This window comes from Aquarana catesbeiana, linkage group LG01 (assembly GCF_042186555.1).
Source record: "Aquarana catesbeiana isolate 2022-GZ linkage group LG01, ASM4218655v1, whole genome shotgun sequence".
Lineage (NCBI taxonomy): Eukaryota > Metazoa > Chordata > Amphibia > Anura > Ranidae > Aquarana > Aquarana catesbeiana.
In genome coordinates this window covers 80256007-80277815 of record NC_133324.1, presented here as the reverse complement: position 1 = coordinate 80277815, position 21809 = coordinate 80256007, and the positions used below count along the sequence as shown (strand labels likewise).

At 42.3% G+C, this 21809-nt stretch overlaps 1 protein-coding gene across 1 annotated transcript in view; it reads left to right on the top strand.

Annotated features, from left to right (window-relative positions):
* ADAMTS12 (ADAM metallopeptidase with thrombospondin type 1 motif 12) overlaps positions 1-21809 on the top strand; it is an 808982-nt gene that overhangs the window by 32582 nt on the left and 754591 nt on the right. The window contains exon 2 of the mRNA XM_073620835.1: positions 14473-14831. Coding sequence (XP_073476936.1) covers positions 14473-14831 — 359 coding nt within the window. The remainder of the gene's footprint in view (positions 1-14472; positions 14832-21809) is intronic.

Below are 21809 nucleotides of genomic sequence, written 5' to 3'. Positions count from 1 at the left end.
AACAGATCTGCTTACGCTGGGGATCTCCAGAGGAAGATCTGATGGCATCCCGAATCAACAGGAAGGTGCAGAGGTTTGTGGCAAGGTCTCAGGACCCTCTGGCGGATGCCCCAGACGCTCTGGCCGCTCCATGAGGCCAGTATCGTCTGATCTACGCCTTTCCTCCTCTCAAGCTTCTGCCACGGCTGTTGCACAGGATCGAGGCCAAAGGAATTCCGGTCATTCTAGTGGCCCCGGACTGGCCTCGTCGGTCCTGGTCACAGATGCCCCCTGCCGGCTGACTCTCAGGGAGGATCTGATATCCCAAGGGTCGATCTTCCACCCTGCCTTACAGTCGCTGGCTTTAACAGCCTGGCTATTGAAAGCCAGGTTTTGAAGGATAGGGGCTTATCTGCGTCGGTGAGTCCGACGCTGCTCAGAGCTAGAAAGTCTTCTTCCAGGAAGGTATATTATCGGACGTGGAAAGCGTACATTTCATGGTGTGAGTCAGTGGGGTTTCACCCACGTTCCTATTCGGTGGCTCGGATTTTGACTTTTCTTCAGAGGGACGTTGAAAAGAATTTGGTTTTGAGTACTGTCAAGGGCCAAGTGTCGGCCTTGGTGGTTTTCTTTCAACGATCCCTGGCTTCGCATTCCCTGGTGCGTAATTCAGGGAGTGCGACATGTGGTTCAACCGGTGCGATCTCCCGTGACACCTTGGGACTTGAAACTTGTACTTTCGGTTCTACAGAAGCCTCCATTTGAGGATATTCAAGAAATCCCCTGCTCATGCTATCACAGAAGGTGGCCTTCTTGGTGGCTATTACTTCTGCTCGCAGGGTGTCAGAGTTGGCGATGCTATCCTGTCGCATGCCCTACCTGGTGATTCACGAGGACAAGGTGGTGCTTCATCCTTGTCCCTCTTTCCTTCAAAAGGTTGTCTCTGATTTTCATTTAAATGAAGACATCGTGTTGCCTTCTCTATGTCCCCGGCCGCAACATCCGAGGGAATTTGCCTTGCACACCTTAGATGTGGTACGGGCAGTCAGGGTGTATGTGGCGGCCACTGAGTCTTTTCGAAGGTCAGACTCTCTGTTCGTGATCACAGACGGGCAGACGGTGACTCGAGCCTATTCTATCAAGGGTCAGGTTCCTTCCTTCCCGGGGAAGGCGCACTCGACTCGGGCGCTGAGTGCCCTGGGCCTTCTGTAATCAGGCGTCAGTAACGCAAGTTTGCAAGGCGGCCACCTGGTCGTCGATGCACTTTCACAAAATTTTTAAAAAGTGGATGTGCTGGCATCTGCGGATGCTTCTTTTGGCCACAAGGTTCTGCAGGCTGCGGTCTAGAGCTTTTTTCCCTCGTGAAGGGGTATTTTTGCTGGGCTCCAGGTTGTTTTCACTGAGCTCCAGCTTGTCGGGTTGGCCTGGGGGTTTTTTTGTTTTTGTTGGCTGCCCCACCCCTCATGTTTGGCACTGCTTTGGGACATCCCTATGGTTCTTAATAAAGAAGGCTGTGTCTGTCAATGAACTCAGAGAAACTGATTTTACGGTAAGGATCTTTTATTGTGAACAAAAACTTTCCCCTTGCAGGGGTACTCACATACTGTGGGTGCGTGAGTGCACCATCCTAAACAGGCAAAAGCTCAAACAGGCCGATCGTGCAGTATGGCGTGCGGTGCGGTGTGTGCCTCAAACTCTCTCTCTCTCTGCTGACAGCTCCATCCAGGCCCCTCCCCTACGCGTGTTCGGCACCGGGATCACGTGCCTTCATCAGGGGGATTTGATTGGACGGATGCTCTATGATCAATTTATAGTTACGGCGGCCATTTTGCCTTAGACCATACACCAGCTTGGCTCTTTGGTGCCTGGGGGGCTTAATAGAGAATTCGACTTAAGATGCTTTCTCAGTAATTATTGATAGTATTTAATCCACCGGAGCGCTCTATTACAGTGTTTTCCTTCATGTTCTTTATTTAACGGTTTTAGGTAGATATTTTAGGCTTAGGTGGGCATGTATTGTATATTGGTCTTAGGTGGACATGCATTGTATATGGACCCTAATTATATTGATAGTAAATTGCTTTTTATTCCCGCATATTCTTTCATTACATCTCCCATTTTTAATATGAGTTTTGTTTTATACAATTAGTTTATTCTGTTTTTTTCCTGGTTTTATTGGGTTTTGCTGTTGTCACTCCCCCACAGCAATTTCTGTGATTACTGTTTTTATTATATATTTTATTAAATATTTTAACATAGGGATTTTTATCTATTTTTATCTATATATCAATGAGTATCTGTGTATTTATTAGAATCTATTATGCAGGATATTATCTGTTTTTTAACTCTGTTTTTTAACTCTGTTTTTTAACTTTGTTTTTTAACTTTGTTGTGATGATTGTGGCTGTCTCTGTGTATGAGGTGCGCGGCGGTGTTCTCTATGAGTGACGGCTCCGTTCTAGGATTTATTTAGTTTACCTTAGCAATGGTTTTAAACATCTATTTGTTGGATTTTAAATTATATGCTTATGCTCTCTGAGTTTTAAAATATTTGGACGCGAATAATCAGACTGTCAATTGTATGGTTCGATTGGCAGCAAGTGATAAGCGTAACTGTAGCCTGTTGCTAACTCGGTCTGCAATCTAAGGGAAAATGGCCGCCAAAGTTATGTATGACTGTAGCCTGTTACTAGTCTTGTCCGCGGTCTAAGGCAAAATGGCCGCCGTAACTATTAATTGATCATAGAGCATCCGTCCAATCAAATCCCCCTGATGAAGGCACGTGATCCCGGTGCCGAACACGCGTAGGGGAGGGGCCTGGACGGAGCTGTCAGCAGAGAGAGAGAGTTTGAGGCACACACCGCACCGCACGCCATACTGCACGATCGGCCTGTTTGAGCTTTTGCCTGTTTAGGATGGTGCACTCACACACCCACAGTATGTGAGTACCCCTGCAAGGGGAAAGTTTTTGTTCACAATAAAAGATCCTTTATTATCATACAATGTTGCGCTATGGAGTTTCTTTTCTTTTGCATATGATATCATGACTGGGAGCATTGGAGGTCTGCACAGTTGATTCCATTTGAGCACAGGAGTGTCTCCAAAGTGTGTTTGACAGAGTTTAATTACTGTGTCACACACTGTAAGGTGAGCGCATACGCTTGTGGGGGTCACCTGAAGATGCTAAGGCATGCTTTATGGTGTTGCACTTTTGGAAGAACAAGACGGATGAACTTCACTGATTATGGACACTAATTTTGGGCACTTTATATTTATATATCTTGGGATATACACTCTTTGAACCATAAAGACTTTCATGAGGAATGTTGCTATTTCACTTCTGATTGGGCACTTATATTGTGTGTTTTATACAGCACTTTGCACTTTGAAAAACTAGAAGGTTTAAGCACTAAAAGTTATCTCTGATTTATTATTGGTCAGCTTAAGCACATTTGTTTATGTATTTGTTTATTTTGGCACTTAGCACTCATTGCAATCATTTATATGGTATTTTCTCAATCTAGCGCAGACACATTTTTTCTTTAACGCCACTCACACGACTATGGAACGTGATTAGTGTTTGCAGCTGGCTTTCACTCAGGATTGATTTTACTATTTTATAAGGCATTAACCCTTATGTGGCTCGCAAGGCTTGTCTATATTTTCTGATTTTACGGTAAGTCAAAAATCCTATTTTATCAACTTCTGTTCATCGCCCTTATACTGGGCCATAACAGTATTCAGCAATTTGTCATTAGATTCATTCCCTATTTCCATTAGATCCCCATGCCATTATTTACCTATGTATTATCTTTGACCCATTATCCTTTCCAGACCACTTCCCAACCACTTGTTTGGTTCAGCTTGGGTTTGAGTGGGGTCGAATGTTTTCTCTGTCTCCAGGGTTGCGATGTTCAGCAGCCCATCCCCCCCCCCCACCCTTTGGTGGGGGTGGGGCTTGGCCTCTTGCTCATCGGCGTCATGCTTAGACGTCGCAAACAGCGGTGTCATCGGCGTTGATTTAACGTCTTTTTTCCATCCTTAGCCACGCATGAGATGGGTGGAGACCCACTGCTGATGGCTCCTCCACATGCAGCTGGGAATCCCCTCCCCACCTCTCCTGTGCAGATTGACCAATCAGGCTTGACGTTGAGGGGGCCCCTCTCTGGGAATGGGAGTGTATAGTAGCCCTGGAGCAGCTGATGGTTCATTTGCTTGACTCAGTCACAAGGAAGCACACACTGATCCCACACACAGGTTACCCGCTGGGAGATCAGCCATCCTCTTTTGGTATGTTTTTTTCTTCCCTTAACTTAGTTTTATTTCACATACACCCCCTCATGTAGTCCCCTTGTGGGAACACATAGACATTTTGCCACATTACCTTTACACTTTTACACATTTAATTAATCCCTGTTTGACACATTTTTCTAGGCACATCATGCACTTTTTGTGCACACATAGTCTATTGGATCATGCTGTGACCACTAAAATTACTATATAGTTGGGCGGCCCTCAATGTGATACAGCACCTCATCCCAAAAATTAACAATCAAACCAGAGAGAAGGGAATATAGGGATTATGACGGTGCCAGGAAAAACACAAAATGTTCAAATATTAAAATAAATAATTTTTATTAATACACAGAAGTTGTAAAAAGTAAACAATAGAATCACAAGGACATGGTGTGCATAAATACTGAAAACATATCTGTAGCAAGCTTCACGTCACTTGGCCTCATGGATGTAACGGCCAATGCAATAGGTAGGTATTTTAAGTATCCGACATGTTTCGCCAGTATTGGCTTCTTCAGGGATAGATTATTAATACCTAAAGCGCTACAGTAATTCTGCAAGTCACCAAGGGGGTGCCACACACTTCCAGGGCTAAGCCTCCAGCATAAATCACAGTAGGTAGCTGCAGGGGGCAATGGGAAGGACCTGGCCGAATGTATGTAAAGAAACACTCTTTAAAATGAATAACAGGACACCGATAGATCCCTAGCGTTGAGAAAAGCTTTTTTCTTTCAACAGCAGCAGAAAACGTATCTCAATAAGTAGATATAGAGTGAGATTCTGGGCTAGGAAAAAGCCTGCAGCCAGTAACAGCGCCAAATAAAATAAGCGGATCAGATGGCAAGGAGTGCGTCGGTGTCCTGTGACATCCCTGGCGTGTGATCTATCGGTGTCCTGTTATTCATTTTAAAGAGTGTTTCTTTACATCTATGTGATCTATGCTGGAGGCTTAGCCCTGGAAGTGTGTGGCACCCCCTTGGTGACTTGCAGAATTACTGTAGCGCTTTAGGTATTAATAATCTATCCCTGAAGAAGCCAATACTGGCGAAACATGTCAGATACTTAAAATACCTACCTACTGCATTGGCCGTTACATCCATGAGGCCAAGTGACGTGAAGCTCGCTACAGATATGTTTTCAGTATTTATGCACACCATGTCCTTGTGATTCTATTGTTTACTTTTTACAACTTCTGTGTATTAATAAAAATTATTTATTTTAATATTTGAACATTTTGTGTTTTTCCTGGCACCGTCATAATCCCTATATTCCCTTCTCTCTGGTTTGATGCTGTGACCACTGTGTTGGGCTCCGGGCGCTGATCTCCATCCTTGGTGGGTTCCCCCCGTCTCAACCCCGGGGGAGACATCATGCCTGTTGCCCCCGTCTTCCTTGGCGAATACCGGACCTGGCCTTGAGGCTGTGTAGTAAGTATCCCAATCTATCTCCACCTTGTTAGAATATAATCCCTCTGTCCTCCCTTATTCTAAGGGCATTATCATTAACCCCTGTTCATTTCCTTCCCAGTATATTACTTCACAACACTCCTGATGAATGGCTGTAATGCCAGGAAGCGCGTTGAGTGCCACAAGATGCCAACAGTTACTTGTCTCTATTATCGTTCCTTTTTGTATCATACCCTGCCTAATAGATAGAAGTAGTTTTCGAAGCATACAGCTAAATTCCAGGCAGTTACTAGTAAATGTATTAATATAGCCCTGCTATATATGTACCCACTGAAGATGGATTGCCTGCTGTAAATAGAGTGTATGGACCTAACTCTCTATTCAGTTTGAACATATCTTTCTTTCACAAGAGCCTCTTGAATGGAGTAGTACATCATTCATACTTATTTCTAAGAGAGGAATATGTACTTGAAATTTTTTCAGAAATAACAAATTAATTTAAAAGAAATTCAAATGAATGGCTGTAATACCAGGAAACGCATTGAGTGCCACTAGATGCCAAGAGTTACTTGTCTCTATTACATATGTTTTTCAATCGATTTATTATACCATGTATATTTGCCATGTCTATTTTCTATCTGTATTGCATGCTATGAGCACCATATTTAGTGTAAGTCTTGTGACTACCTATCTATTTGATACAAAATATCTGATATGTATTCTAGATTGTAATAAATAAATCATGTACTGTAACTTCATTTCTATGTTGTTTTCTCCTGACATGGCGTTCCCTCATTTAAAGTCCCACAAACGCTTCCTTTCTACCTACCAAATCAGGGATGTAGGCCGCCATGTGTTTTATATAGTGTGTGTCAGGTCACATCCATTTACTGTATATGTTGTTAGTACACCTTGGTATGGTGATAGTCTAGTCAAGGGTCTCCAAACCTTCTAAATAAAGGGCCAGTTAACTGTCCTGCAGACTTTAGGGGTAAGAGACAGTGCCCAGTGGGAGCATGAAAAGGCCTTGTGTCAGTGGAAGTAAGCAGTGCCCCATCTTTGGTTTTAGTGAGAGGAATAATGCCCCATTGTTGGTATCAGTGGGAGAAACGATGCCCCGTCATTGGTGTCAGTGGGAGGAATAGTACCCCAGAGCTGGTGTCTGTGGGGGGAATGGTGCCCCATCATTGGTGTTTTTGGGAGGAATGTTACCCCATTGTTGGTATAAGGAAGAGGAATGGTGTCCTGTTGTTGGTATCAGTGGGAGGAATAATGCCCCATCATTGGTGTCAGTGGAAGGAATGGTGACCCATCATTGATGTCATTGGGTGAAATAGTACCCAAGGGCCAGATAAAGGCAAGCACAGGCCACATCCGGGCCGAAGTAATGCACCAATTCCTTAAAGCACACTCACAGTTTCCAACATGAAGAAGTAGGTTCCAGTCGAACCAACAGCATCTGTTGAGAGGGGTCAGAGTGCGACCTGGCCATCTCGTGCCCAATCAGGAAGGTATCCTGAGAGATGCAACCGTACGCTTTCCCTCCCCAACTGGAACCTTTCCCCGATTGCTAGTACTGTCACTAACAGACAGGGTACCTTTCCCTACACTACCCATTCACATACAGCACTCCAAACTCAGGGGTCAGGGTCTTAACCTCTTGCCGACCGCCCCACGTACATTTACTGCGGGACGGAGGCTCCTCTGCGCAAAATCGCGTACATGTACATGATTTTTTACTTACGGGTCTGTGGCGCGCACGCGCGCTGCCGGCAACCTGCTCCTGCTGTGATTGAACAAAGCGGAAGCCAATCAGTGTGTCCAGCAGACCTAATTTACGAATGTACAAATTTACGAATGTACGAATTTTTGAATATTCAGAAAAATTTGTTAAACGGGTTTTCGTTAATAGGGATATTTCCGAATTAACGAATTTGTTGAACGTCGTCAAAAAACGAATTCGGAATGAAACAAATTGCACATGTCTACTGCTGGGGTTGAGTGCCACTTGAGTGCCGCACCGCTCCTACACCGCTCCTTCCCATTGAAAACAATGGGGCAGCACTGCTATACCGCCGGCAAAGCGCCGCTGCAGCGGCGCTTTGCAGGCAGATTTAACCCCTTTTCGGCCGCTAGCGAGGGTTAAAAACGCCTCGCTAGCTGCCGAATAGCGCAGCTAAAACGACGGTAAACCGGCACTAAAAATAGCGCCGCTTTACTGCTGACACCCCGGGGAAGCTCAGTGTGAAAGGGGTCTTACTAAGTTGCTTTCACTATTTAATTGTGTGAGTGAGGGATCTAGTTTTCTCTCTCCTATGATATCACATGTTATTATTGTTCACTAATTTTAGCGCTGCACTATACTTGTATTATGACTTTATAGAGCTGCTGGGGGCCAACTTTATTTGTTTTTCCCCAAACTGAATTTGAGCTTTTGGCTACGTGAACATGGGCACATTTATCTGTGCAGGGTAAAGACACTGTAATGCCCTGTACACCTGATAGGATTTTCCGATGGAAAATGTGTGATAGGACCTTGTTGTCGGAAATTCAGACCGTGTGTAGGCTCCATCACACATTTTCCATAGGAATTTCCGACACACAAAGTTTGAGAGCTTGCTATAAAATTTTCCGACAACAAAATGCGTTGTCGGAAATTCCGATCGTGTGTACACAAATCCGACGCACAAAGTGCCACGCATGCTCAGAATAAATTAAGAGACGAAAGCTATTGGCTACTGCCGCGTTAATAGTCCCGACGTGCGTGTTTTACATCACCGTGTTCAGAACGATCGGATTTTCTGACAACTTTGTGTGACCGTGTGTATGCAAGACAAGTTTGAGCCAACATCCGTCGGAAAAAATCCATGGATTTTGTTGTCGGAATGTCCGATCAATGTCCGACCGTGTGTACAGAGCACATAGGTGTGCACAGCCTATTGCATTAGGGTGTGCACCTCAAAGCTCAAATACATATAGGTGTGCATGTGTATACATAATGACGGTGTCAGTAGAGCAGTGGCGGATGCCAGTAAGGCAGAGATTGATGTCGGTAAGGCAGTGGATGGTGTCAGTAGGTTTTATTAGTATTATTATTTTATTTTTATTCATATCAGGGGTTTAAACAGGGAGAATCTGCACCACACAGGGTGATTAGGGTGTGCCCAGGCACACCTGGCACACCCTGTGCGCACGCCTATGACAGGGCATAATTCTGATGTCTAGGATGTCCAAGAGCTGCCTACAGGTGCTCATAGACATGAATGTGTAAAAGCAGCTGAACGCAGATTTGCACAGAGTAGCGTGCACACAGATGTATTGCACCAAACACACATAAGTTGCATTCAGTGCATTACATCTGTGTACATGCGCTACTTTATGCAAACAGCTGTGTACAGTCACCTTCACCCATACATGTCTATGGGTAGCTGTAAGCAGATTTTTGGACATCCTAGACCAGAGTTTTTCAACCAGGGTTTCCTCCGGTGGTTGCTAGGGGTTACTTCCCTGAGTAAAAAGCAGCACACATAGTACAGTAAAACATTGGCTAGGCACACAGTTAACCCTTTGACCGCCCCTGATGTTAACCCATTCCCAGCCAGTGTCACTAGTACAGTGACAGTGCAAATTTTTAGCACTGATGATTGTATTAGTGTCAAAACTTTCAGTTAGTGTCGGACTGACCGACGCAATATCGCAGTCCCGCTATAAGTCACTGATCACCACCATTACTAGAATAAAAAAAAAATCTGGTATATATCCCTTAGTTTGTAGACGCTATAACTTTTGCGCAAACCAATCAATATCCGCTTATTGAGATTTTTTTTTACCAAAAATATGTAGCAGAATACATATTGGCCTAAATTTATGAAGAAATTTGATTTTTTTTTTCTGTTTTTTTTTTTTTTTTTTTAATGGATATGTTTTATAGCAGAAAGTAAAAAAAATATATATTTTTTTTCAAAATTGTCGGTCTTTTTTTGTTTATAGCTAAAAAAAAAATAAAAAACACAGTGGAGATCAAATACCACTAAAAGAAAGCTCTATTTGTGGGGAAAAAAATGCTAAAAATGTAAGTACCTGAAAAAAATGTAAATAAAATAGTATTTGGGTACAGCGTTGCATGACTGTGCAATTGTCAGTTAGAGCCCTTGCACACTGGGGCGGTTTGCAGGCGCTATTGCGCTAAAAATAGCGCCTGCAAACCGCCCCGAAAGTGCCGCTGCTTTCATTCCAGTGTGCAAGCCCCGAGGGCTTGCACACTGGAGCGATGCGCTGGCAGGACGGTAAAAAAAGTCCTGCCAGCAGCATCTTCGGAGCGGTGAAGGAGCGGTGTGTATACCGCTCCTTTACCGCTCCTGCCCATTGAAATCAATGGGACGGCGCGGCTATACCGCCGGCAAAGCGCCTCTGCAGAGAATTGCTTATTGCTTATTGAGAATTTTTTTTTACCAAAAATATGTAGCAGAATACATATTGGCCTAAATTTATAAAGAAATTGGATTTTATTTCAGTTTTTTAAAATTTTTTTATGGATATGTTTTATAGCAGAAAGTAAAAAATATTTTATATATAAAAAACCCAAAAAGGGCTAACGCTGCGCTAGAAACCCAATAAATGATTGGTAACTATAAGGGGTTAATCCTCACAGACTAAAAAACACATTAGTGAAACACAGAGTTTTTAACCCAAATTACCAAAGCAGCCAGCATAAAAGAGTCAGACACATACTCCAGATATTAGTAACAGTATTATGCAGCGCTAAGGACAGCCAATAAATGAAAATACCAAAATTACTATTAATTATTAAATCATAATATCGTAATTAATACCGTGAAAAATTACCAAAATTATTTATAACCACTGTTGGATAAGTGTATAAAATTAATAGTGTTAAATGAACCAAAAAGAACACATAAAAAGTCCCATCACAAATAGTGCTAATATAAAAAATCAAAGATAAAGTTCATAAACGTAGAAAGGAAGAAAAGCTGATCCAAAATCCGTGATAAAGGAAATCCAATCTTCCAAACAGTGAATACACCCAAGTGAATATGAGGCTCCTTACCGACTTAAAAGACCAACAAAGGTCTATCCAGGCAAATGGGAGATTACAGGTTTCCCAATAACCTATACCAGCATCTGGGTCTGTGGCTGAGGCTGTATGGCTCCGGAAATAAAAGCAAGAAAGGCTCCCATAGTGTAATCGTTCCAATCAATAATATTTAATGAATAAAAAGATGCACTTACAAAAGGTTCCAATAGACAAATGTCAGAGTAATCTCAGTATAAAAGCGTCTCCGCAGGCTTCCCGCTGTGCATACACTTCCCATCCAATTCAGCAAAGAGGAACAGCGTAGTGACGTCAGCGTCATAGGCCACACCCTACGCGTTTCGTCACGATAGGACGTCGTCTGGGGGTTGGGCCAAGTACCGCTCGTCACCACGCTCTGGATATAAATAGACCCGCGGCGCCATTTTAAGTACTGGCCGCTGTAGAAAATAAACCCGCGGTGCCATCTTAAGTACTGGCCGCTGTAGAGAATAAACCCGCGGCGCCATCTTAAGTACTGGCCGCTATAGAAATAAGATGGGAAATAAAAAATGGCGCCGAACTAACGACACACCATCCAGAGCAAAGAAATAAATTTTAAAAAAATTTTAAAAAAAGGGAAGCCATAAACCAATATTACAATTACCGCCATCTAGCGGCCAAAAATCATACCATCGGGATGAAAGGTGAATGCAACAGCCAGGAATTCCAGAGAGAACGCCACATAATAAACGTATCAATAATTAAATAAATTATTTAAAAACCTCTACAGAGTAAGCAAAAAAGTACATCTGAGTAATTAACCCCACATAAAAAATACATAATTGATAAAACGTCCAAATGAATATAAAAAATAAGAATAAAAATAATAATAAAAATAAAAAATGCAAACATATGCAAAAAAATTAATTAAAAAAGCATCTAAACTAATTAAGAATTATTAATAAAAGAATTGATGTCCCAGTCTACATTAAGCCCAAAGGGCACATAACTCATCATATCGAATATCCATCTCGTTTCGAGCCTAGAAATGGCTCTGATTTTATTACTACCCCTCCAATGACACTGGAGTTTGGCTAGTGCTACAAAAAATGTCCCCTTAACCTTCTTATCGTGGTATTTGGCATAATGCCTAGACAGGTTATGTTTAGTAAATCCACGCCTAATGTTGCCCACATGTTCAGATAACCGCACATGGAGAGCCCGCTTTGTGCGCCCAATATATTGCTTTGAACAGGGGCACTGTATCATGTACACTACATACTCAGTAGTGCACGTGATAAATGACTCAATCCTATATATTTGATTAGTTTGGGTTGATTGAAAACTCTCACATCTCCGGCCTCTGAATGCATTAAGCTGGCAAATTTCGCATTTTCTACAGGGATGAAAGCCATTCAAAGATGGAAAAAAAGAAATAGGTTTAGGTGGATCTACAATATTGGGAGCAATCATATGCCGTAAAGTAGGTGCCCCTCTAAAAATGACTACTGGATGATCCGGTAAAGTAGGGCCAAGTACCCTATCATTCTTCAACAGGCCCCAATGTCTATTCAGTATCTTTTTGACCAAGAAATGTTGGTTAGAGTATCTTGTTACCAAAGAACAGGTAAGTCGATTATCAGGAACATGATTCACCATCCTATCCCCACTGAGCATAGTATTTCTATCTAGATTACCCACCTGCACAATAGTATCATCTATCTCAGCCTCAGGATATCCCTTTTCCAAAAATCTCGATTTTAAAATCTGGGCCTGTTGTAGATAATCAGGGAGATTAGTACAATTACGCCTGATTCTCTGGAGCTGGCCTTTAGGGACCACCTTAAGCCAGGGGGTATGGTGGCAACTACTCATTGGGATATAGGCATTGCGGTCCGTCTCTTTAAAGTATGTAGTAGTAATAAGTTGACCCTCATTGACCGTGATGTTTAGGTCTAGAAAATGAATATGAGAACTACTGGCCTCATATTGCAAGCATATACCCCTATCATTTAGATTAAGCCTATAAAAGAAAGCTTCAAGGGAGTGGAGGTCACCCTCCCACACCAGGAGTACATCATCGATGTATCTTTTCCAGAGGCGTAGCTCCCTGGGTGGGTTGGTATCAATGACCTCACTTTCCCAGCGAGCCATGAAGAGGTTCGCTAGACTGGGCGCGAACTTCGCACCCATGGCTACGCCTACAGCTTGCAAAAAGAAATCACCTCCAAACCAGAAGTAATTATGGCTTGTGGCGAAACGCAAAAGTTGTAAAATAAATTCTCTCTGTACAGATGGCATAGAGGAGTCCTGCTCCAAATAAAAACTAGCAGCTTCATATCCATGTTGATGGGATATAACGGTATAGAGAGAGGCTACATCGGCAGTTGCAAGAATGCAGCCATCTCTCCATCTGAAATCCCCCAAGAGGTTAATAACCTGCGTAGTATCCCTCAAAAAAGCAGGAGTATTAACCACATGGGGTTGTAAGAAATTATCCACATATCTACCAATCCTGGCTGTGATGGAATCAATGCCGCTGATAATCGGGCGGCCAGGAGGTTTGGAGGGATTCTTGTGGATTTTAGGCAGATAATATATCACTGGTACCCTCGGAGCAGAGGGCACCAGATATGCCTTTTCTTTCTTGTTCAGAACACCCAATTGGTATCCATCATTAATAAGAGCAAGAAGCTCCTTTTTGTATTTAAATGTGGGATTCACTTTCAACTTTGTATAGGTGACACTATCTGACAAGAGCCTATTAATCTCCTCCAGGTAATCACTTTTGTTCAATACAACGACACCACCCCCTTTATCTGCTGGGCGTATGATAATATCATTACGCGCACAAATTTGTTTCACATTAACTTGAAGGCTACGGTTGCCCCCAAATCTCGGCATCTTGAGAGCAACCAAATCCTTCACCACCATCTCTTTAAAGACTTGAATCGATGGAGCTACAAGACCAGGTGGGTTGAACAATGAGGCGTTAGAAAAATTGGTATGTCTAATCTGGATTCTACCAATTTCTCCAAGGCCTGGTACGTCCGAAGCTCCTCCAGAGTTGAAATCCTGGGAGCCGCCATCCGGTGTGCTATTTTGATATACATTAGCAGGGGTCAATTGATTTCGATTACCTATTGGGTTCAAAAGAAAATGACGTTTGATGTTCATTTTTCTAATAAACTTGTGGACATCTATGAATGTCTCAAATTTATTTAGTGTACGGGGGGGTGCAAACTTGAGACCCTGGCTAAGAACAGCTTGTTTTATCGTATTAATTACGATATTATGATTTAATAATTAATAGTAATTTTGGCATTTTCATTTATTGGCTGTCCTTAGCGCTGCATAATACTGTTACTAAAAAATATTTTAACTTTGTTTTCAAAATTGTCGGTCTTTTTTTGTTTATAGCGCAAAAAAATAAAAAAACACAGTGGTGATGAAATACCACTAAAAGAAAGCTCTATTTGTGGGGAAAAAAATGATAAAAATATAAGTACCTGAAATAAATATAAATAAAAATAGTATTTGGGTACAGCGTTGCATGACCTCGCAATTGTCAGTAACGCAGAATATTGCAAAATATAGTCTGGTCATGAAGGGGGGGGGGGGGGGGGACTTCCAGAGGTCAAGTGGTTAAACAAAATATATTGTGAAAAAATTTTTACAATGTATTTATCAGTGAAACTTGCAAATAGTTTTCTAAGTTGCTACATAACGGCCTCTTCACTTTTTTTCTTTTTGCAGATCACCAAGCCAGGAATCTGCCTCCAGAATATGAACTGGTTGAGCCAATCAAGGTGGACAAAAATGGCAACTTCTTGTCCTACACCGTGACTCATCATGAAACTCTAAACAGAAGAAAACGGGATTTGCAGTCAGCAATGGTGCACTACCGCATCTTACAGGGGACTAAGGATTTACTTTTTAACTTGTCTGTCAGTGAAGGATTTTTGGCAGATAACTATATCCTTGAGAGAAGAACTGGAAATAATAGTGGAATTAGGATTACCCCTCGATCAGGAGTCTTCTGTCACTTTAGTGGAACAGTCCAACAGCGAGATGTGGGGAGTGGATATGCAGCGATCAGCTCATGCAATGGTCTGGTAAGAACCATTCAGCTATGTGTTTATTTAAATATGAAGATCTAATCTGCTTACATTTTTCTTTCCCTGGTACCCATTCTATAAAGGAAAAGACTTTAAAGTAAACCTGTGCCCAGACTATGTACACTAATGCCGCGTACACACGATCGCACATTCCGACAACAAAATCCATGGATTTTTTCCGACGGATGTTGGCTCAAACTTGTCTTGCATACACACGGTCACACAAATCTTGTCGGAAATTCTGAACGTCAAGAACGCGGTGACGTACAACACGTACGACGAGCCGAGAAAAAGGAAGTTCAATAGCCAGTGCGGCTCTCCTGCTTGATTCCGAGCATGCGTGGAACTTTCTGTGTCGGAATTGTGTACACATGATCGGAATTTCCGACAACGGATTTTGTTTTCGGAAAATTTGAGAACCAGCTCTCAAATTTTGTGTGACGGAAATTCCGATGGAAAATGTCCGATGGAGCCCACACACGATCGGAATTTCTGACAACAAGCTCCTATCAAACATTTTCCGTCGGAAAATCCTATTGTGTGTACGGGGCATTACAGTCCCTCATTCAACTCTCTAGCTATAAGCATTGAGGTGAAATTGATTTTTAAATTCAAATCAGTTTGAAAGTTGTCCATAGTAAAGGCACAAACATACTTTAAGGCTAAACGTTTGGTCAATGGTTACTGATCAGATGTACTATGTAAGGCGTGTACAACTGAACACTACATGACTTTGGCAGAAAGGATCTTTGCCCCAGAGGATGAGTCTGTGTGGCATACTCTGAGAGCATCAGCGTGCAAGATTTCAAACTCCAGGACTAATCTATGAGTGCTTAGATTATCTCCAGTGCTGCCAGACCTACAGAGCAGTGCAACTATCTCAGATGAGTTTACAAAGCATTGTCAAGAGACTGTCATTGTAAGTAATGTATGAAGGTGTCAAAGATGACCACTGTAAGAGCAAATAATGCATCTGGCATTACTGTAATGTATGTGCGCTCTGCAGAAGACATTAGTTAGAGGGAATGAGAAACGCTAGTCCCATCTATCTCAAGTAGGAATGCTCCAGGGGTTTGTGTAGGTGTCCTAAGCATTGAGCAAAATCTGCCTCTCAGATGAGTGACAACGAACAACAATATACTTTTAGCTATTGGTAATGGGGGGGGATTCTTCCCAATAACCACAAATATAAGGAGAATTTTTCCCATTGACCCTCACTTTAATGGGTTGTAGATACCGTATAGTTATGATTAGCAGGTGTTCCCTGAGACTCGAAAGTTATTTCAAGGGATCCCTGTGCTAAAAAGGTTGAGAAAAGCTGAACTAGTCGGTCACAATACGATACACCAACCATGCATGTTGGAGATTCACCCAGAAGATGTTAGGAATTGTGTGTGTTTCTTCTTGCAATTATCCTGTTATGTGGTATCTACTGTTGTCTTTGGTTCCGTGTGTTCTTTGGAAACGGCATTGATCGTTTCAAGCACGTTGGCATAGATTCCTCACCCGGCTGCATAGATGAGTGTGTTATGACATGCAGATTAACACACTGCTGCTGATGACTGGTCTCATTTCATGTTATCCATATATCTGGCAAAGTAATATTGTGGCATAATAGCGATCAAATCAAGCGGAACTCTGTATAAAGATACTGCAGTCTGTGGAGGGTTGTGAATTATAGCTATCCTGCAATTTATTTATATTCATTCCATTCATTCTAATACCCCGTACTCACAATCGAACATTCTAACAACAAAATCCATGGATTTTTTCCAACGGATGTTGGTTCAAACTTGTCTTGCATACACACGGTCACACAAATCTTGTTGAAAATTCCGAAAGTCAAGAACGCAGTGACGTACAACACGTACGACGAGCCGAGAAAAAGGAAGTTCAATAGCCAGTGCGGCTCTTCTGCTTGATTCCGAGCATGCGTGGAACTTTGTGCGTCGGAATTGTGTACACACGATCTGAATTTTCGTCAACGCATTTTGTTGTCGGAAAATTTGAGATCCGGATCTCAAATTTTGTGTGACGGAAATTCCGATGGAAAATGTCCGATGGAGCCTACACACAGTCGGAATTTCAGACAACGAGCTCCCATCGAACATTTTCCGTCAGTAAATCCAACCGTGTGTACGGGGCATTAGTTTCACACATATTCAGTGCACTTCAGAAAAAACACAGTATAATGCTTTATAGAAAAGGAAGTAATATTATATTCTGGCCTTGATGGGCCTCTAGTGCAGCGCCTTGTCAGAAGAGTTAGATGTTACCCAGAGTTCTCACTTATGCAAGTTGAGGGGCTCCAGAATGTCTGCTCTGAATGGAGAAAACTAATTTTGCAGTTTGGATTGGGTTCTGGAGTCCAGAAGCTTTTTAGAGACTTGGGAGAGATAAAACCTCAAACCCTGTGTTCACATTTTCCTGGAAACCAGCATCCTGATTGTACAGGTGTGCACAACCTTTTTAGTCAAGGGACTGTCTATGGTTCAAAACCATTCTCCCTGGAAATAAGCTATCACTGTATATATTATGTGTGTTATGTCACTTCCTTGTCATGCCAAGAGGAAGTGACCTCACCTGTTACCTGAACTATAGCCAGATGGATCACTCCAACCACACATTGCTTTTAAACATATGGACTGCTGGCAGTGCTGTTTGCCACCATTACAACGGACACAAGTCAACAGTACATGTCCGTGCATCATACCTGTGGCTCTCAACTGCTACAGGCTGCAATCATATAAATTATTATTATTATTACTATTATACAGGATTTATATAGCACCAACAGTTTACGCAGCGCTTTACAATATAAAAGGGAGACAATACAGTTATAATACAATAAAATACAAGAGGATTAAGAAGGCTCTGCTTAGAAGAGCTTACAATCTAATAGGGTGGGGCAGGCGGTACAAAAGGTTGTAACTGTGGGGAATGAGCTGATAGAAGTGGTAGGAGATTAGTTGGAGACGTGATAGGCTTTCCTGAAGCGATGAGTTTTTAGGGATCACCTGAAGGTAGCAAGAGTAGGGGATAGCTGGACAGGTTGTGGTAGCGAGTTCCAGAGGATGGGAGAGGCTCTGGGGAAATCCTGGAGACGAGCATGAGAGGAGGAGACGAGAGAGCTTGAGAGTAGGAGGTCTTGAGAAGAGTGGAGAGGTCGATTTGGGTGATATTTGGAGACAAGGTTGGTGATGTAGCTCGGGGCAGAGTTGTGAATGGCTTTGTATGTTGTGGTTAGTATTTTGAATTTAATTCACTGGGTGATTGGGAGCCAGTGTAGGGATTGGAGTAGAGGGTTGGCAGACACTGAGCGGTTGGTAAGGTGGATAAGTCTGGCAGCACCATTCATGATAGACTGAAGAGGGGATAGCCTATGGAGAGGCAGGCCAATGAGAAGGGAGTTGCAATAGTCAAGGCAAGAGATAACAGATAAATACCCATGATTAAGCCTATTGTGTTAAAAGAATTAAAGAAGAAGGCCCAAATGAGGTCATTTACTGTTTACTACAGCAAAGTTTTATATATATATATATTGGACAATGGAATGTAGCTGCATTCTTTAGAGTGTAGAGCCATGTGGGGTAAGACCTGGAGTGAGCCCCTGGGAAGTTCTTTGCATTGGAGAGTTGGATGTGACTGTCACATTTGTATATGCTTGAAGCTACAGTCCTGTGAGCTGTTACGGTAATACAACAAAAAAACAGAAGCTATTCTGCCATTTTCTGTGTCCCCATGGCTCATAATGTCTACGGGAACTGAAGACATTCAGTTCCCAACTGTCCCTAATTTTGGGGGACTGTCCCTCATTTGATACAGAATTTAGATATTACCCTCCAGATATATAGACCTCAACAAAAGTTTTACTATTTGACTATCAACAATGTTATACTAAATGCCTTTCTGACAGTGGTACGTTTTACCACATGGTCTAGGAGTACCAATTATCTGCCGCAACTGACTTTATGAGCTTCATCCTTCAAATAACTAACATATCTAACTCCTGTATATGTTTATTTGGATATTTGGAGGACTCTGACCTACCTAATTGCACAAAACCCTTATTATGACTAATCATTTTTTACGCCAAAAAGGCTATTGCAATTCAGTGGTAATCCCATAATTCCCCTACCCTAGCTCAGTGGCTCAGACTTGTTAACCAAGTAACCTATGTATACATTAACAAATGAGGCTCAAGGATGCTCCAAAGGGGTCTGAAAAACTCTGGTCTTCCTGGCTGAAAGCGCAATCCACGATCCTGCTTGATTAACCTGTTAAATCACCTTTGACTGCATAGGAATGAACGTCTAGATGGTACTCGACCTTTAGAGAGCTGTTAGAACTCTATGCTGGATTGATTAGTGAGGATATATGTGATTATGTAATACTTTATTGTATGGAACTAGTGTATTAATGTGAATATGGGTCAACTGTAATGTGTTACACTTGTACAAATGTTCTTGTTTTTATGGAAAATAATAAAGATTTCCTTTAAAAAAAAACAATAGTATACTACACCAAGGGCTGGTTAAAACCAGCCTGCACGCTAAAACATGACCAACGGATTACAGCTGAGCTGTGGTAAGTTATGGGAAAATGCAGCATGCCTTGTGGTGTAAACAGGGCACATAGAAGGCAACTGTTTTCTTTGCACCATGGTGTTGAGACTGCTTTTGTCTGTGGAGATCAACACAGCTCAACCAAATGGGTTGAACGAGCCCTAAAGCTTTCATTCAACATCTAAATTATTACAAATGTAATTTGAAAGGAAGATAAGTGGTAAAAATAATTTTTGCGTTTCAACTTTTCATGATCAGTGTAACTGGGGGTTGGCAACTGGTGGTGCTCCTCTTTGTCTTCTCAGTAGGTTAATCAAAAAGAGTAGAGAATGGGATTCCCGTCTGAGTACACAGTAGGTAGCACTCACCGCATGTATGTCGGGGGGTGTAATCAAAATACTGTGCTGGAAAAAGAAGAAAAATAATAAACAAAATGACCAAAAACACACCCTGATAAGTAAACTACACAAAGATTTATTGGCTATAGAAGGCAAGGTACAAAAGTATTGGCAACCACCCCTAAAAGATGGATATGGTAGGCGTACCCACATCCATGGGACTCCACCAAGCTATCTATACCCTCCCTGTAAACAGTGTATATATACCTACATGGATAAACGAGAGAGCCCACAATGGAGGGAGCCCTCCCTTCCCCAATATACAGCACTCCCCTATAGCACCTGTAATACCCCCAGCTACCTGAGAATACAGGCTGAACTGTGAAATTCCTGATGGGACAGCGTGATAATGCTAATGCAAAAATAGTTCATGCTGTTCCCATGAACGAATAACCCAGTAGATAGCCATGATACCTGCAGTCCGTCAGTCAGTCAGAAAATGAAAAAATGGAACCAATAGAGGCAAAAACAATATAAGGACAAATGTGGTAATCCAAATGATGAAATGTGAAGGGAAAACAGGGAGAGCTAATTCCGCCCGCCATGCACCCCCCCCCCCCCCCCCCCAGTCTACACTCACGTGTGGTACTCAGGGTACTGATCTGTTACCTGACCACTTTTATTTGGAAACCCATTTACTCTCAGCATTCATGAGCCGCCATGGAGAGAGCTAGCAGCAGGTGTCATGGAATGGATAATAGCCCCATTGATCAGTCAAGCATTTCAGGTGAAGATGAACCTATGCCTTGCTTCTAACATGGACGCATTGGAATATTGTTTGGATACACATACCACACAGAGATGCACTAAGATCGCTCTTTGATCGACAATTTGAATATTGTTATGCACTGGAAGGACATCTATGTGATCAATGATCAGTGAGTAACCCTGGCTATCCTCTTTCTGTACGTTTGCCTGCTATTATCACAAGGAGGATATACAGCAATCAGTTGGATATTGAAATTGTATCCTCATATAGCATTCATTCAGCCTTGAGGACATACTTGTTTGCCGCAGATTCCTCGGCACAAGGTTACATCGCATACCAACTAGTTTGGATGTTCCCACTCTTGTGGTAGTACACTTTTATATCCAGTGGCGAATTAATTATATTGGACATTTCACATACCTTCATAATTTGGAACACGGGATGAGAACACAGGACTGATCCATACTTCAGGATAAATATATATATTTTTTCATCAGGCGGAATTAGCTCTCCCTGTTTTCCCTTCACATTCCATCATTTGGATTACCGCATTTGTCCTTATATTGCTTTTGCCTCTATTGGTTCCATTTTTTCATTTTCTGACTGACTGATGGACTGCAGGTATCATGGCTATCTACTGGGTTATTCGTTCATGGGAACAGCGTGAACTATTTTTGCATTAGCATGATCACTCTGTCCCGTCAGGAATTTCACAGTTCAGCCTGTATTCTCAGGTAGCTGGGGGTATTACAGGTGCTATAGGGGAGTGCTGTATATTGGGGAAGGGAGGGCTCCCTCCATTGTGGGCTCTCTCGTTTATCCATGTAGGTATATATACACTGATTACAGGGAGGGTATAGATAGCTTGGCATGGTCCCATGGATGTGGGTACTCCTACCATATCCATCTTTTAGGGGTGGTTGCCAATACTTTTGTACCTTGCTTTCTATAGCCAATAAATCTTTGTGTGTTTTTGATCAATTTGTTTATTATTTTTCTTCTTTTTCCTTTCTCAGTAGGTTAGGAGGTATGGCTAAAGCCCTACAGTAACATTAATGCACCCCCCCCCCCTCTTCCTATAACCATAGAGTCTGAATGAGAGTAGAGTTTCCTTCACTAAAAAGCTGCTATTAGTCTTCAGTCAAGTGACTTTGGCTATGCTGAGATGATGCCGCAGGCAGGAGAAATCATTTTATCAGTATCCCCCAGTGATCACTCATTTGGCAGCATTAGCAAATAGCAAGGTGATGCACTGCATCAGACATTTCTAAACACAACCAAGAACTGCTCAGGCTCAATAATT